Source organism: Mesitornis unicolor, unplaced genomic scaffold (assembly GCF_000695765.1).
Source record: "Mesitornis unicolor isolate BGI_N332 unplaced genomic scaffold, ASM69576v1 scaffold1108, whole genome shotgun sequence".
NCBI classification, from domain to species: Eukaryota; Metazoa; Chordata; class Aves; order Mesitornithiformes; family Mesitornithidae; genus Mesitornis; species Mesitornis unicolor.
In genome coordinates this window covers 31,412-50,084 of record NW_010200996.1, presented here as the reverse complement: position 1 = coordinate 50,084, position 18,673 = coordinate 31,412, and the positions used below count along the sequence as shown (strand labels likewise).

At 45.7% G+C, this 18,673-nt stretch overlaps 1 protein-coding gene across 1 annotated transcript in view; it reads left to right on the top strand.

The window, feature by feature from the left end:
• PDLIM4 (PDZ and LIM domain 4) overlaps positions 1 to 18,673 on the top strand; it is a 35,627-nt gene that overhangs the window by 9,515 nt on the left and 7,439 nt on the right. Inside the window, exons 2-3 of the mRNA XM_010189914.1 lie at positions 1,106 to 1,190; positions 16,634 to 16,812. Coding sequence (XP_010188216.1) covers positions 1,106 to 1,190; positions 16,634 to 16,812 — 264 coding nt within the window. The remainder of the gene's footprint in view (positions 1 to 1,105; positions 1,191 to 16,633; positions 16,813 to 18,673) is intronic.

Below are 18,673 nucleotides of genomic sequence, written 5' to 3'. Positions count from 1 at the left end.
TTTGCTTTTTATAGATTTTTGGATCAGAATGTGAATTTGCAAAGGTAGGTTTTCTATGCTGACTTGTTTAGATGCAAAATACCAAAGATAAAACTTCACCTCAAGGATTCCTGGGCCCTTATTCTTCAAGCTTGGACTCTGCAGTTAATTAAACCAAAGCTGGATGTGGTATGTGGCATGGGCCAGAGTCTGATGAAGGATGCTCAGCCACAGCATGACTTATTTTCATTAAGTTGTGCATAAGCACATTGTGAGGATAAACAGAACAGCACTTGAAAACTTTATCTTGTACTTTGTGCAGTTTCTGTCTCCCAACTGCTCCCTGCTGGACTGTGCACAGGCCCTGGCAGCTCCCATATGCTCTGAGCATCCCAGCTGTGCCCCAAGATGCTTCTGTGGGGAAAAAATGATCAGGCACATGGAAAAATCATTGGACAGTGGCAATGTCCTGCTCTGGCTTGGCAGGGCTGAAGATGCACTCGTAAATGGAAACTGTATTTTTAGGGCTTTTTGTATCTGGCACCTGTTAATAGGGTCAAGATGATTCATACAGGATGACATAAGCCTTCTCCCTGAAAGACTTTTAGTTTTTTTTTATATATATATATATTTACATACACACACACTATATGTATATGTATGCTATATGTATACATTTTAGGATTTAGGACCAGAAAAATGCAAGAACCATCACAGCCCTGTCTACTGATTTCCTGAACTGAACTAAGTTTCTCTCTTAAGCTCCAAACTAAGCTGGAGCCTGTAGTTCAAAAATGGTTTTGAGCGTCATTGTTTTTATAGCATGGAAGTGGCATCTTCTCTACTTACCACTGTACTACTTCTGAGGATAATTTTAGATAAATACATATATATTCATTCCCTGGCAGGCAGGGTTTGGGTTTTGAGTTGTTTTGTTGGTTATTTTTTGTTTTGTTGGAATTTTGTTTGTTTGTTTTTTAAGAAGTCGGGGGTTTTTTTGTTGTGTGGGGTTTGGGATTTTTTTTTGTTTGGTTTGGGTTTTTTTGTGTGTGGAGGGTGTGGTTTGGTTTGTGTGTGTGTGTGTTTAAGCAATTTTAAGTTGAATTTACTTAATCTCCCATTGCAGAGCTGAAGGGAAGACCTGGTCACCCCCTGTTCTGGAAGATGGCAAGGCTCAAGCATACCGGATCAACATAGAGCCAGAGCCGCAGGTATGGCAGCAGCAGCCCTGCATGCAGGCTGGTCTCCCAGCTTGATTTTCTGGGAAGAGGATGTCTATGTCTGGAATTTGTAAAGCCCTCTGCTCTGCCTGCAGGCCTTCCAGAGGTTAAGGAGTTTGTTTGCCTGGGTCTGTTTACACCTGCCCTGGCCGACCTGCCTCTGTCTTGGCTGCTTCCAAAATCCACCGCACCCTCTGGATCCCATGGCAGTGATTCACTTCATGTGGTGGTGGATTTTTTTTAATAGTTTCTTTTCTTTTTCTGTCTCATCCCTTTCTCTACCTTCTCTCTACTTTGCAGTTTGTCGATTTCCTCTGTTTTCAGCTTTTTTTCCTGCCAGCACTCTGCCTGAACTGAACAGATCTCCATCCTTTGTACCCATCTCTTGACTAGTAGCTTGGTAGCAAGGTCGGAGATGATTCTAGTTCACCTTTGGCCTCTCAAGGGAAAAGGGTGCTGCCTCATTCCTCCCTCTCTGCCTCCAAACTAGCTGGCTGTTGGGTGTTTGGATGTGCTGGTCCACATGCATGCTGTAGAGGTGTCTGGAGAATGAGAAGGGGATAGGGCAGGGGGAAACTCCTGCTGTCTTGCTTCTCTGCAGATGGGTGCTGAGATGATGCACATTTCTTTACTGGTCAAGCATTGGAAGAGGCTGCCCAGGGAGGTGGTGGAGTCACCATCCCTGGAGGTGTTAAAAAAACATGTAGGTATGGCACTTCGGGACATGGTTTAGTGGACATGGTGGTGTTGGGTTGACAGTTGGACTTGATGATCTTAGAGGTCTTTTCCAACCTTAATGATTCAATGAGTCTATGATTCTATAACATAAGTATGTGAGGGTGTGCCTATTTCACAAGGCACACGAGGTAATGGATGGCAGGACCAAAGCCTGCTGAGACTTCTCACTGCTGCAGGTTGGCCAACCCCTCCCAGAGCTGTGACAGAAGCACCAGAGCTGCCTACAAGCTTTGGAAAATAAAAGTACATCAGTTCAGGCTGACAAAAAAAATCTTGTGTTTGCCATAGCAATGTGGGAGCACTCTTGTGCTGAAGCTGAGAGTTCAAATATTGCTTATGTGGTTTCCTTCTCTGCAAAGGTGGCTTGCGTTTTGGGCTGTTTTGTGAGAGGTTTTTCTCCAGTGCTCCCAAAGTGCCCATGTGTGGATTCTGGTGGCTCGGCTCTGCTGCTCGCTTCTAGAGGTGGCTCTTGAGTGTCCTGACAAGGGTCCCAAGGTCCCCTCACAGCCCTCCCTTGGCTCAGTCCAGAAGGAATACAAGACCTGCAAGAAGGAAGAGGGCAGGATGGGGTTGTGTTGAGTTGATGCTACAAGGAGTGGCATTGGCATTGTTTCCCTCTGAGTTAGCAGGGAGAGAGCACTAGCAGCAGAGATGTCACCAAATGACAAGGGTGGGGGTGAGGTTCTCCAAGCAGCCACTATGGCCCTGTGACAGATCAGTGGGATTTGCAAATATTTTGTATTACATCCCTGGGGCAGTGGGGAGTGTGGCTGCAGAATGGTGACACCAACAAACCTACCCTGGTATCATACATGAGCAATTCACGGGTCTTTCCTGTGCTGATTGACAGAGCAGGGTGATCTGTGTGCTTGTGCTTTGAGTTCTGGCCATATTTGCTTCATTAATCAATTACGGCAATCTTTTTTTGACAGATATTTTTTCTTAATAGGCTTTGATGTGCCCAAAACCCTATGAATAATATTAAATAAGGACCAAATGTGCAGCAGTTCCGCTGCCAGATACAACATTTCTGAGGTTTAATGCAGATTGGATTTGAATCTGACTATTAATATATGTTACATATGGATCTTTTTAAAAATTAGACAGTTACATATAATATAATGAGGGGGTAGGGATAGATTTTCCTGAATCCAGACCTACACTGGGAATGTCTAGACCCATGGAATACTCAGTGAATGAAGCAGATGTGGTTATGGCAAGGCACTGAAAGAGCTATATGAGCATGAACATGCAGGTATAGCCAGAAAGTTCCCACTCTTGCTCTCTTTTTCAGTCTGTATCTCCACCTTGTCGTGCTTGATGGCTTTTCTCGTCTCCCAGGGAGGAGGTGAAGGAGATACCATGTGCACATTAGAGTATTCTTGCTGTGGTTGCACCCTAGATGTGCTGCTTGACTTTTCTCCCTCCCTAAACCACCTGTGCCTTGAGTGTGGTTCACGCTGGCTGCTTGGGGCACGTGCCAGTAGCTGTCCTGACCCTTGCATCATTGCAGTCGTCTTCTGACATGCACGACACTAAGGGCGATCATCAGCACCCAAGAGTGGAGTCCATTGCAGCAGGCATCCTGTCCCCCAGCAGCAGAGATCCCGGTCACAGCTCAGTCCCCTATGAGCAGTGCCATGTGGCTGGGCTGTCCTGTGCTGTGTTCATTTAGCTCCCGTAGCAAAGGCGCTTGTAAAACGCTGAGAAAGAAAAGGCTCATTGTAAAGTCATAGCTTGGCTCAAAATGTGCAACCTTCAGGTGCACTTCCTCGCAGCTGGAAAAAAGCAGTCTGCTTTGAAACATGGGGAGAGAGGGGAATTCTGCTGGAATTCTGCCCTCAAATCATAAAGATCGGTTTGGGGTTGCCCTTGAAAGGGTTTTGAGAGTTTTACCCCAAGTGGCCTTTCCAGTAATGTGGAGCATATGTCTTTCCTTCCTCCAGGTTTTACTCTATCAACTTTACCATCATCCTGGGCAAAGATGTCATGAAAGTCTTCACTTGTGTCTACAGTAATTCCTGGTGGGGGCCCTGAAATGTGTGAACATAAGCAGAATGCCTAAATCTGTGCAATTTCTAGGAAAGCACGTACCCTCCGATTACATTTTAGTTTATTTAGGTGCAGTTTTTGTCTTGAGGCTTGCAGTTATCTTTTGTGCAAGAAGATTTGGAAGGTATGGACCACCTGATGAGCTCTCCTCTCTTTCCACATCCGTTGTGGCTTGTCAGTTGAGCTTTGTGGAAAACCCCTACTCAGCGACCAAAAATGTAATCAATCCTCCTTATTAAATCTTTGATTAATGCTATGACTGCAGGGGATAACTGCTCTCATGACTGAAAAAGCTGGAAGTGAAGGGAGCTGCTTGTTCAGAATTAGCAGAAACGACACTGAACAGGATGATCGTGAGTCACCTTCGTGAAATAATACTTATTCAAAGTCTGCCTTTTTTTTTTAATCAGTTGGTTACAGCATACAAGGCTGTTGTTAACAGCAAGGGTCTTGTAGAGGAGAACGCAAATTCAGTGATGTTCAAACTTGTATCCTTTATAATGGAGGGCTGTTTGTCTGCCAGACCTGGTCAAGAGTGATGGTAGGACCCATGGGGATGCTGTGGGGCAGCTTGGTGCTTTCTAGCCAGCAGTGCCATCACATGAAGTCACAACTCCCATCACAGAGATGTGACCTCACTGCTGACATGTTGGGATCTCCGGTCTTGCTTTGCCACCAGCTCCTTGCCCAGTTTTGGTGTTGCTATGGGCACTTCACAGCTGTCCCTCCCTGGCAGATGAGGGGAGCGGGAGCATCAATCAATCAGTTTCTGGAAATCCTGCTGTCTTCAGCTTCTTGTAGTGTGAGCTCACTAGTCAAAATACTGCCATGTGGTGCTAATAAAAGGAGAGGATGTTTGTTTTCTTGACCGTTCCCATGCTGCCAAAATTGGCAGTTTTCTGGCCTGAGGGGGGCTGGGAACTTGGGCTGTGGGGCAGAGCCCCCTCTGTACTAACTGACAGTAGATCAAGTGTCTGGGTGGGAGAATAATTGCAGCAGAAATTAAATTGGCAGTGTGTAGTTGGAGCTGGAATAGGATGCAAGTCCTCCCAAACCTGGGCGCTTGGCTGAAATAAGCTACATGGGGTGAGAGGCTGGGGTGAAAGGCTGGGTTTCCTCTGGCTGTCCGGACAGGGAGAGGCACTTCCCGCAGGCAGTCATCAGCCCCTTCCCTGTGGGAATGGCATCCCAGTGCCACCCTGTCGGCAGAGTGGCCCCCATGTTGGTGTCCCCTTCTCATGGGGAGGGATGGGGACAGTGGGTTGATGCTCCGAGTCCTGCACTGTGCCCCATGAGCTGGGGCTTCCTGAGCCCCACAGCCCAACTGAGGGGTGAGCTCTGAGCAGTGAAGCGAGGGTCTTTTTTTATTAAGGATTTGATTAATTGCCTCCAAGTATTGCTTTAAGTTCTCACTGGACTGGTGTTGTGCAGGAAATTTCCACGTACGTCTTTGCAAAATCACGGTATGGGCCACCCTTATTTTTGTGAACCGGGGGTTAAGGTCTCCTTGCTGGAGGGGTGGAATTTCCTTTCCCAAGGTGACCGACCTTCCTTCCTCTTCTGGTGTGGTGGGATGGGCCACGGCTGCTCCTGAGAAACCTCTGGCTGGGACCCCCTGCTTCCCATCCAGCCAGCCCAGCCCTCATATGGGCATCGACTGGTGCTGTCAGAGGAAGGACAGGGAAAATGTCTGTCTCGTACTTTTGGGAAAACAAAGGATGAGATAATGCCCTGGCAAGCAAATGGGTTCCCGTCATGTGGGAACTCCCAGCACGTTGTTTGAGGACTGATTTAATAGCAGAAACATGCGGGTACTCAGGCAGCATTTCACACTCAAATATCAGGGGTTTATACACCATCAAAATCTACTGATCTGATTAACTGGGTGAAGAGGTTACACACAAGTTGGTGTGCGCTTGTGTTTATTTTTTTCTTGTGATATAATATTGAATCATGTGAAAGTAAAGGAATTTTCTCAGTACCACTGTAAGGTGTTGAACTGGTATAGCTGTAAACTTTTATGTGAAGTCCTCTATATACCTCTTATATGAATCAGCATTTTTTTTTTTCAAAGTGAGCTTCAGTAATCCTGGTAGACGAAAGGGAAAAGAGCAATCAGAGGATAAAGAGGGGGAGGGGGGCAGAAGGGAATGGAAACTTAAAAATGGTGTTTTCTTTCTTTCTTGCAGCTAACTTGAATAGTTTGTTTTCATCAATGGTAAATAGGAGCTATACTGAAATAGTGATGGTGTGGGTTGGTTTAGGACAAAATAGGAAATACTGTTGGATAAGGAGCTAACACAGGTGTATGCTGTGGTATTTTACCTGATAACATCGGTTTCAGTGATGACTCTGTTACCACAAGTGAGGAAACTGCCTGCTGGTGTACTCAGAAGTACCAAGTGTTTGGAAACACACGTGTGCTTCAGTGTTTCTGTTCTCACTCATCAGGGAAAAATAACTTCTCCCATTTCACTTTTCCTTGTTCCTCACTTAAGATGAATGAATTCCTCTTTGGAGGCACTTGTTTGACCTGCTGGGCTGGGCGTATGCACAGAGAGCCCTCCCCAAGTGACTGGGTGCAGGCAGGGCTATGCTGGGTTCAGGAGGGGTGCTCGCTGTGGTCCCCCAGTCTCTTTGCAGCCAGCCGAGTGGCATGGGGTGGACCGGCTGCCAGCACAGAAAGCAGAAGGTTAGGATGTTTGGAAATGAAAACAAAAAATATTACCCTATTGCTTTTGTTGTGTTTTCTTGCGTACTTTATTCTGGCTTTTCTAGAAAGAGGCATTCAGATAAGCCATGCTGATGGAGTAGGCATCTTTGGGGTTTAAGCATATAATATTTCTGTAGTCCAAGCCTTAGCTTGTTGCCAGTGATGCTTTTTTCTCTTGATTAGATGCTGGTAGTGGTTATGGAAAGAAAATCATAAAGTGTGACGTGATAACACCTGAAAATGCAACAATTCCCCCAACTGGAAGTAGAGGAGAGAGACGGTGACTTGTGAAGGATGAAGTCAGGGCATTGCCTGTTAGTGTCGAGCGGCCAAGGTTTGTTCTGTCAGCGAAGCACCAGACAGTGAGAAAAGTGATTTAATGGTCGCATTAAATGGTGGCTTAGTCAGGTGGCACTGAAATGGGAACAGGTTTTCCTGTATAGATGAAAGTTAAATACTACTTATAGGATACATAGACATTCTTTTCTCCTTAGGCTTCTTCACCTAGTTTAATTTCTTCTAAATTTGTTCATCATGGATATTAGTTCTGTTCACGTGTGAAACTGACTGAGGTTGTTGTAGGACTGTGAGAGCTGGAGATACTCACCTGAGCCTTAACACAGTGTATTGGGTCACTGCTATGCAATGCAGTAGTTACTCTCCTGTCCAAACATATTTACTTTGGTCTTTGTCTGCAGTGCTGTGCCCAGAGGTGTTTTGAAAATGCAGGCAGTATATCCTGTGCCCTCCAGTTCCACAGGGCACGTGATCCCCAGCACTTACCTTTTTTTCATGAAAGTGTTAATAAAACCGATGCGTTGGTACAAAGCCCTCCTCTGGCTGCTGCTTTAACGCCCACTTGCACCCTTGATATTAAAAACATGCCCTCTGCACTGGAGCAGGCAAGATAAATGGAAACACATTTTAATCATTCTTGCTGGTCTTGGGTAACTTTTTTCCATTGCTGCAGATTTTTAAGAGACTGCTGAGGAGCCAGGTAGCTTAAGGGATAAAGTCATGGCGTTGCAGCTCAAGTCCCTCTTGAGCTTTTTAAGTCGCACGAGGGCTGTGGCTTTGACCAGATGGTGAAGCTGTTTGCTGAGCTGCTGGGAGCCAGTGGCTGTGAGACCCTCGCCAGCGGCCGTCAGCGTGACCCTGGAAAGGCGTTCACTCCTTAGGAAGGAGCTTTTTGCTCCCTTTGCACAGAGCTGTTTGGTCTGTGTAGCTTACCTCTTTATAATTGTGAGAGATTGTCCCTGGGTTTGATGTATGCTGCCCTCAAGCTATACATTACACACCTCAGAACATGTGCATGTGCAAATATGGGGCTAGAATATGTTCCTAGTTTACCCTAAAACCACTTTCTTTTGCTAATACCTCACTTTACGTCACAGAGCTGCTTCTCATGAGAGCACTTTTTCAGAAAGGGGTGGATGTCTTCCTCCTGGAAGTTAAAAAATTCCCAACCATCATTTACAAATGGCTTAGAAACTTCCCTGTCCATTCAAATCCATTTTGGATGGCTTGTCAAGGTTGCTATAACCCTGTCAAAAGCAACACATCATTTAAAGCTCACAGGAAGCATTCAGCTTTTACCGTTTTGATGTGGCGCTCTTGGCAGCATGAGCTGCAGCCTGGCCCCAGCAGCTCTGTGGTGCCTGAGGTGGGGGCACCGGGTGCTTCCTGTCAATCCCCAGCTCCTGGAGTCATGCATTTATGGAATTACTCCTGAGAAACAAAGCCAGGCTGCTGCATGTAAAGGTATGTGTGTTTTACCTGTGAAAAATGAGATTTTATAGTTGGAAATTTACACTGATGGGTGGTGGTTGGGCTGATCTCAAGCCTCCTCCCTGCTGTAGCAGCGAGTAAACAGAAAGCAGAAGAGACTTTCATATAATGTGTTTGCTGTGGCTTGCAGGGGTTTCAGCAGAAATTGCAGAATGTAATAAAAACAAGTGCTTTAAAATGAGCCTGACTGCCAGGTCTGAGACCACGAAGCTGAGCTTAACCTTATCAATGCTTGCAGAGATGCATCTCTGCTCTCCTGGATGTGATCCATGGGTGTTTTTCAGCGTGTCAGAGATCTGGTGTGAGGCCATAGGGCTCATTTTGAGCCCCTGTCCTGAGATCTCCCAGGCTGTGCACCGACAGCTGTGCCTTTGCAGGGTACAGACAGTCCTGGGGCTCGGCCAGGCTTCAGGTTGAGTCGTGTTTCATGTGAACATTGGCTGTCGCCTTTTAGCTAAAAGACCATCTGATTTTTAAGGGTTTGGCCTCTTAGAGAGATCTGAAAAATGAATTTGGTGTTTAGCTGATGACTATGAAAGGAGTGCAGTAAGAAGGACATGATGGATAAAGCTTTCCTTCAGACCATGGTATACACGAAAGAGGAACTTGGCAGAATCTTTGAAATCCATCTCATAAAATAACCCACACGCTCCATTCTTCCAGCTTCAGCAATCTACACTCAACCTTTCTCTTATCTGTTAATCTTCTGAGCTGAACTAAATAGTGGGATCGTACTTCCTAGAGCTTTTTAAAGTTAGATTGAAGTCTGCTTAGTCTGTAAAACCGTATCTCAACAGGACATCTGAACTGTGCTCGTATGGAAATATGAATTAAAATGTGTGTAGCTTTTAAAATTTATCCTCTTCCCCCAGCTTTGGGAGCAGCCTTTGACATTAGGGTTTACCACGGGACTTCCTTTGAGGCAGCGAGCTGGAGAATCGATCCTGCTCCTGCAGATGCCAGCCACAGTGTCAGTCTGTTACTTGCATTCACATGAAAACGGCATCGGCTGCCCTGTAGCACTCCTCTGTGGAGTAATTAATAACGTTTCCATTTCTGTGACTTTTGAACCAGTTTATCAGAGACAAAGCACTGTCTTTGCTGTTGAAAAGCTGGGGTGAGGAGACGAAGGGATGGCTGTATTGTGGTTGTCTTCTGTGCAGAGGTTGAATTTCAGACTTGAAGGTGTTGGGATATGCTGGGATATGTCTTCAGGTTTAGTTGCTTGTCATGTTTGCATCAAAGAGGACTTTCAGCAATGGGAGCAGTAAAATTTTGCCCGCAAAAAGCCCTCTGCCATAATCAGGTCATCGAAGTCTGACTGTACCCCTTGGGTCCGGAGAAAAGGCAACCACGGGCAGAAATTGTACCTTTGCTTGAAAAGAAAAAAAACCAAATCCTTGCCCATATCTTATCTGTTTCTCTTTCTGCCAGGTCTGAGCAAGTTCCATTGAGCCCTGGGCAGCCAGCGGTGCTGGGCACCTGTTGGAGAAGCCAGAGTCCCTCACTGGGCTATCTGGACGTGTTGGACAGCAGGCACAGAATGACAGGTTTCAAACCACTGTTTGGCCTTGCAGGAACTGTGGTGGGTCTGCTCTAAGCTGACCTCCCTTTGGGTGTTGCATCCTTTGAGGCAGGTGACCTGATGGTGTCGTTATTCAGGCAGTTGTTCTGTCATCCAGTGATTCCTCCCCATCTGAGGAGGGGAACTGGGAAAAAGAAAGAAGATCTGTGGGTTGAAATAGAAACAGAATTAATAAAATAATAAGAAAATAAACATTAATAACAGTATTAATATGAAGTACACAGTGTTATACTGGGCTGTTATAGTGGTCACAAGCTGTGATGGTCACAATGAGCAGGAGAGCAGGCCTTGAAAGTAGCACGGTGGGAGAGACCCTCCTGAAACAACAGCCATCAAGGAAAGAGGGCTATCCCCAGCAAACTCCCCAACTTACAGTAAACATGACATTTATTGTATGCAATAATTTTGTTGGTCAGTTTGGGGTCAGCTCCCCCCAGCCTCTGCTCCTTGACAAACTCAACGTTGATCACTACAGCAGCCTATGTACCAGAGCCAGCCATAAACTGAAACAACGTGCCTTACTGACTTCCCATGGAATGGAGTACTGTGGTCTTTTCCAAAATGCATCTTCACTGAACAGAAAACTGATTCCGTGATTCTATCCCAGTGAAACCAGAACAGATGGTCTCCTAATAACAGTAATAGTGACATACAAACATCATGCCAGTTCTGCAGAAAAGTGCTCTTGCCTTCTTCTGTTCTGTGGTAGGCAGCTGAGGGACCAATGCCAGAGACACATCTTTCAGCCATCTATTGCAGTGACAGTTGGAGAGATGCTGGCTGGCTCTCCACAGAACACAGCTGGGCTCGATTACCCAAGCTCAGAGTGAGGGAAGGAGAAATCAAATACCAGTGAGAAGCCAGAGCACTTGAGCTTGTCCTGCTGCAGTGGTAGGATGGACACAAGGAACCAAACGTGTTCACAAGAAGCACCTCATCCAGGCAACCCCAAGGCTAAGGAATGCTTTGACCTCCTGGTGCACAAATAACAATGCTGGTGTCTTTAAGTGTTTTGACAGCAGATATCTTGCTGACACTGACTGTGCTCTGGTTTTAGGAAGAGAGTGGATCTGAAGTACATCAAATGGAGAACAGCTTTCAGCTGGGCCAAGCCGTTAATGACCTTCAGCTCTGTTTAAGTCTGCAGCGTGTGTTTATAATGGAGAGCGGGCTCCCCTGGGCTTAGGAAAATTAACATCTCGTAGGTGATACCACCGCAGCTGGTCCTATCCCGGCAGATCTCCCCCGATGGCACAAGCAGGCCTCAGGATGGACTTGGGCTCAGAGATGCAATTTTGGTGGTGTGTTTGGCTCTGTGCTGGTGGGTCTGTTCCCAGGGACGGCTTCTTAGATGTACCAAAGCTGGGCTTGCTCAAAGCACTTCCAATTCAGGCCATGGATGTAGGTGCTTATGTGGCGGATGTAGAAGTAAGCATTGGCCTCTCAAATTAGTAGTCTTCAGTTTTACTCTGTCTGATCATCTTGAAAATAAGATTAATTATTTTTTTGTACTTCTGACCTTTTAAGGGTCTATTTTAAACTCTGTGAAGTCAATGCACTTTAAAGGCTTTGGATCAGAACATGTAGTCTGATGTTCTCTAAAGCTGTGTCTAAAAGCTGTGATCTCTAGAGCTAAAGACTCATAGATAAAAAAGCCTAGAAGGACAAATAGGGCATTAATGTAAAAATAAAATAAAAAATAAAATAAAAAATAAAATAAAATAATAAAATAAAATAATCCTTAAGAATAACTGAACTTGAGGCAGCAACATGGTCGAACTTTAGGAAAGTAAGGCTCGGTGTATTTTGCCAAAGTGTATCAGAATACAAATGCCAGTTCCCAAAACTCTGAGAGGTCATGTCTCATGTCGCACATTTAAATCCATGAATTAAACTCTTCCCAGCTGTGGATCCCAACGTTATTCCTGTTAAGCAGGCAGCTGAAATGGTGTGCTTGCCTTGATGTACTTCAAAAATCACAAGAAGTTTATGCTTTTTGTTGACTCTGCAACAGATGGTTTCAAAATATGATAAACTCTTTCTGAAAGAGACAGGGGCAGAAACCGATTTTCAAAGCTTTTGAAAATTCCTGGTTGGCTGCATGTTTTCCTACTTATGGGAACACTTCCATCAAGCTAATAACTGCTGAAATAAGTTACCAATTTTTGAGTCTTCTGGTCTATTATAGGATTGACCAAAAATCCTGAAATGACCTCAATTCCAGCAGAATCAGGGGCACAACTGCAATGCGTAGGCAAAGCCTATCTTCATATTACCTAGAGTACGTGTTAACTCTGCATGGTGAAGCCACAGAATATAGTTGTATTTCTGTTGAAATCTTCAGCTTGTTTCTTTTAATGCTGCACTATACATTTCCCAAAATTGGGAACAGTATGTCCTGTGAAACACATTGGAGCTTCATAACTTTGCTGATGGTGCTCATAGCTCTGCTGGCTGTGTCCAGGCATCATGCTGTAGCGAAATGAAATACCTTCAGAGAAAAGAAGAGATTTGCTGCTAAGCATGCATGGAACAGAGGGACTTGCTAGAAATTGAGTAAGTGCTTATAGGAGGGGAAAAAAAAGCTCTCCCTGTTTCCAGCTCTTTGAGGAATTCCCAGGATTAAATCCAAGTGACCTGTCATGCAGCATCTTTCCCTTAAATATAAAAGGAAAATTTGTGCGCTCTATGTTGCGTTGTGTGCTGGGGACAAAAGCCAGGCATCTGAAAACCAGTTAAATTTCTTCTTTTCTCTTACATTAATCAATAGTGGTACCCAAGAACGTGCTTGAGACTGCACAGAGAGAAGTACTGCTCAGTGCAAGCAAATTTGATGGCATCTGGCTGTTAGGGTCCGAGGGTCAGTGGAAAGAAATGCAGTACCTCAGCCCCAGTAGCCAACCCACGTGCCTGATGGCTGGATCCAACGGCAGCTTGGATCAAGGTGCTGCTTGCTGCCAGCACTGCTCCTACCACTGCAGTGGAGATACGGCTGCCCCAGCTTCCAGCGCCTCCTGCCAAGAGAAACACTCCTGGATGCCATGCTGTGTTTTCCTTCTGCTGGAAGTAGTTCCTCAGGATATAAATACTGCATCAGTAAGGGCAGCCCTTACCTGTATGCGATAAGACACAGGCTGTGTTTGTGCAACGCTGATAAACGCATCTCGAGGAGAAGGTGGTTTGATGAGGCTGTGCAAGAGGTGGCCAAGGCAAGTGCAGGTTGTCTTCTTCTGTTTGCAGTGGCTCATCCTCCTCCAAATAATCCCTTTTCCTCTGCTCATTCCGTCACCCAGTGGGAAGGAACAGGCTGGGGTTCTCCAACAAGACAGTGACCAGAGAAGGTTGGTCTGGCCTGGGCACTGACCACGTTATGCTGCCCTACCATTCTGCAACTGCACGCAAAACCACCCCAAAACTCACCTGCTTCTGGAAACTGGGACTTCGCACAGCTCCTTTCTAGTTCTGCCTCATGTTTATCTGGTGTGGGACAGCTGCGTGCATCATGTTTGCCAGGAAGGGGAGGCCTGGGCTCCAGGAGCTCCCAGCACTGCGTGTCAGGAGGTTGGTTACGCCTTGTAATTGATGGTCCTAGAAGACAAGCATGAGAAAACAGACTGCGAGTTTGTTTCATAGACTGAAAAAGTTCCCCTCAATGAAACTTTGGAGGCTGGCTCTTAGGAAGGGTTTGCAAACCGTCTTAATTTAAGAGAGTCCATAAAAAGCAGAAAGAAAAGCCAGCAGAGAAAAGCAAATCATTCCTGAAGGGGGGGAATTTTTTCTGATCTTGAATTTGAGAAGCGGAAAGAAATCCATCTGGTTCTAGGTTTCTGAGAACAAATGTGTGAGTGTTTTTATGCAATGCAAAGCCTTGCAGAGGTCTCATGGGACAAGGCTGAAACCTACTTTGAGATGAGAAAAGGGAGACTGAGCTCGGTCCTGGGAACAGCATTTTGTGCAACAGCAAAGTTATGTAGCACAGAAACTGAGAGCGACAAGGAAGGCAGAGACTGGTGTGCTCTCAGAGGGGTCAATACTTTGTGCATTTCCTGCAAAGCCGTTGGCTGCCCCTGGCACAAAGCCACCAAAGCTTGGAAAGAAGTTTGTGGAAAAGTCTGAGGGACATCCATTGCTGGTCTTGGTCTGGTAGGTGCTAGGGTAGCAGGAATACTCTGGTGGCCATCAGGATGAGCCTGTTGATCCCCCCGGCCATGACTAGGTCATCCGTGGCTGAACAGATGTCATTGGGAGCTGCCACCACCACGAGCATCCTCCTCGATGGGAGGATGAGAGCTAGTGGTGACTAGGGATGCTGAACAGTTCTGCAGGGCATGGGGGGCCCAGAAACACCCCGTTTCCACCACCAGGCTTGCATTCCTTTAGGAGAGTGCCCAAGCAATAAGTCTTAGCTTTATAGCAACATTTGCTCTTGATCTACAAATTGCTGATCTTAATGGGAACAAATGGCCAATGCTTTACGAGCTACTTCAGATTAAAGTAAGTCTGTGGAGATTATGGTCTCTGGGCCCTTTGATGGAGGAGGTTTTCATTCCAGAAATAGCTGCTGGCCCTGTGCTCCCCAGTGAAGAGCCTGGATGTCCCCAGTACGGAGAAGCCCATCGGGCCAGTAGACAGAAGAGCAGAGGAACCTGCCTGTCCTCTGCAGGACCAAGTGTGCATCTGGGCCTCATTAATTAATGATAATGGCTTTTTAAAAGCATAGCTCTGTAGCTTGCAGTGGCCTGCCAGGTAGCATGGACTACTGCTTTTTGTTGTTGTTTTGTTTTGGTTTTTTTCCCCTAAAATGTTTATGAACCTTCTTTTCCTCTGTGTCACAGCTGAAAATGTTTCCCTTATTTCCCTTAAAATAAGAATGTAAATCTGCAAATAGGAAACCCATAACTTTTTTTTATTTATTTACTTATCTATTTATTTTTAAGAATATAAATTGGAGGACAGTTAAATTGTATTATCCCTGGCAGCAAAATTCCTTCTTTTAATAGGCAATCTGAAGTTATTATGTTGGAAGCAGCTTTCCCCACGTATGTGTGCAAGCACGGTATGGAAGAGCTGGTGCCAAGAGGGCTCGGGGCAGCCACCAAGGTTTTCAAGGTGACAGAAGTGCCAGGAGCTTGCTAAAGTCTGCAATTTTTCAGCTGTTGGGAAAAAAAAAAAACTCAAGGGCACCGTTTTGCAGTCCTTAATTAAGCCTGATTTTTATCAATAGGAGTTTTGCCTTAGGAAGAACTGAAGGGTTGGACTTTCAAGGTCTTTTTCTAGCAGGATCTGGTTTTTATTTCTTTTAGCTGTTCATTTTTACAAGGCTGGGGAACGCCAGTGTTTTCTGCTATGCATCAGTGATAGACATTTGTTTCCAATTACTATTTATTGGATTATTTTAGTCAAAAGTAAGCTCTGTATTAGAGCCCCTCAATATGTACTTTGTTGTTTGTTCACGGGACAGAGTTTTCTTTTCCTGCTTGGTTTTACATCAGCTTCAGGCTCCTGAAAAACCGGTGCAAGGCAGCATCACTGGGGACCTGCCCTGAAACAGATTAAACCAGATTAAACAGATTACAGCCTCTTATACAAGCATCTCTTTCTTCCATGCGTGCGGGCATGTTTCTGACTTGCATGACATGTCCTTAGACTGTGTCTGGCTTTCTGCTGCTTTTCCCCGATACCTGGACTCAGCCCCTAGCTGACTGCTCCCCAGGCTGTGTTAGCAGGGTAGAGCCTGGTTTCAGCAGCTCATGGCAAGGTTAGCATTAGGTACTGTTGGATTTATGGGTGTGACTAACAAAGCTTTGGAAAAACACGTTGGTAATATTTTATGTAAGTAAAATAATATGGAAAGCTTGCATTTTAATGGCATCTGAGTTCCTGACTTGAGGTCATATGGCAAAAAGATTTCCGTAGTTTGCCTTGGGAATTAAAAAGCCAATAAAAATATGAATGCCAAGCTCAGCCCTTGACCAGCACGTTTCTCAGACTGTTAAGGACTGATCTTATTTTGGTAGAAAACCTCCCAAAACGAACATGGATCTTTGTGGATGAGGGTAGTTGCAAGTAAGTGAAGACACCAGGGTTGGCCCCTTGGCTCCAGGTCTTGCCCAATCTGTACACGTAGCTGCAGAGCTTGGGTTTTATCATGTTTCGTGAATGCAAATCAGGAATGATTGCCCTGAAGTCAGGAGAGCGATAAGTGCTCTTGGAGTGATGTAACCCAAAATGAGAAGCAGACTCGCAGCCTTTCTTTTGCGGAAATAACAAATATGCTTTTACAGGAGAATAAATGCAGAATACTTGGCAGTGGCTCACCATGGAGAAGCAGGCAAGTTCATTTGGTTGGAGACCAAGGAAAGCTTGCATAGATTGAGCAAGATTTAATTGCAGGTTGAGTCTGAGTTTTCCCTTTCCTGCTGCATATCTCTGTTTTCCATAGTACATATAAAATATTATTACTGTAAACTGCACATCCCAACGCAGTCTTGCTGTGTATATCATACCAAGAACTATAAATCTCACTGGGTTTTTTTTCTGCTTTTTCTTCTCTTCCAGGACAATGGACCTGCCCAGAGCAGGAGGCCGATGCCCCATGGGGCTGGGGGCAGCCCCGTGGACAACAAGCAGATGCTGAATGTGCAGCATCACCACCCGACCCGGCTCTACACCAACAGTGGCTCTGAGTCAGCTCTGCCAGGCCAGCTGAGTGGGCTCCACATCGCTCCTGCCTACAGGTAGGATGAGAGAATCATAGAATCATAGAATACCAGGTTGGAAGGGACCACAAGGATCATCCAGTCCAACCTCTCAAGGTAAAAGTATAGATTAAATGAGGTGAGTCAGCACCCTGTCAAGCTGACTCTTACAACTGACCAATGCAGGGAAATTCACGACTTCCCCTGGGAGATTGTTCCAATATCTGATTGATCTCATGGTAAAAAAATTTCTTCTGGAGTTCAATCGGAATCTCTCCAGAAGCAACTTGTGTCCATCACTCCTCTTCTTTTTCATGTGACTCCTTGTTAGAAGGGAGTCTCCCATCTTCTTGGTAGCCACCCTTTATGTACTGGTACATGGTAATAAGGTCCCCGCTAAGCCTTCTCTTCCCAAGGCTGAACAGGCCCAGTTTTCTCAGCCTTTCGTATGGCAAGTCTTCCAGTCCTCTGATCATCCTTGTGGCCCTTCTCTGGACCCTTTCTGACCTGTCTGCATCTTTTTTGTATAGTGGGGACCGATACTGGACACAGTACTCAAGGTGTGGTTTGACCAGTGCCAAATAGAGAGGGATAATGACTTCTTTATCTCTGCTGGTGATGCCCTTTTTAATGCAACGCAGCATCCTGCTGGCTTTCTTTACAGCTGCAGCACACTGTTCCTCATGTTGAGCTTGTCATCCACCAACACTCCCAGGTTCCTTTCCCCAGAGCCAGGTTGAGCCCAGTCTCGGCTGCATTCTTGGATTAGGTATTCCCAGATGCAAGACCTTACATTTGTCCGTGTTTAACTTCATACAGGTCCTGCTAGCCCACTCATCCAAACTGTCCAGGTCTTCCTGGAGGGTGGCTCCCCCTTCTGGAGTGTCAACCACCCCACTCATTTTGGTGTCATCAGCAAACTTCATCAAGGAGCTCCTGATCCCAACATCCAGATCACTAAAGAAGATATTAAATAGCATCGGGCCCAATATTGATCCCTGAGGGACCCCACCTGTGACTGGTTGCCAGTTAGAGAATGAACCATTTACTACCACCCTCTGGGTACAGTCCACCTCTGGGTCCAGTTCCCCACCCACTGCACAGACCACTGATCTACATTGTAGTTTGTCAATTTTCTAAGGAGAAGGCTATGAGGGACCATGTCAAAAGCCTTGGAGAAGCTCAAGTAGACAACGTCCACTGCTCGCCCTGCATCAGCCGAATGGGTCACTCCATCATAGAAAGCAGTCAGATTTGTTAAACATGATCTGCCCCTGGTGAATCCACGTTGGCTTTTCCCAATCACGTGTCCCAGTTTACTGGTGCTATTACTCAGAGCATGGCTTACGCTCTGGATCCTGCTGTTGTTGATGTGAACTTGTTTTCAGGGGTGTTTGAGGCTATGGTGCTCCTGGAGCTCCAGAGATGCTGGGTTCAGCTCCTGCTCCGTTAGTCAAGGATAGGTGGGAGAAAATAACCCCAACAAAACCAACACCCTAAATAAAAGAGGGTTTGGAGTTACCAAGTCCTAAACAAAATAGGTATGTGTGTGTATGTAGCAATTGCAACATTGAATTTAAGCTTGTGAAGCTCGAGCAATGTCCAAGGTTTTCCAGACCCAGGTAAGCTCCTTCCATTGCCGATTGGGGTAGATAGATTAGCAGCATCAGATCCCGTCCCCAGGCTGGGATTAACGCCAGGTTGTGGACTGCAATACTTTCACATGGCTTATGCTGCTGCTGATTTATGCTCCTCCATACTGGCAAAATATTCTGCAGGAAAGTAGCATCTGTATTGAATACAAAAAGTTAAGAAAGTTTCTTTTCAGCTCAGGAACTCTGTGCCTGCACGCATTCATATGTCAGTGATGCTGTGAGCCAGCTTATTCCCTGTGCTGCTC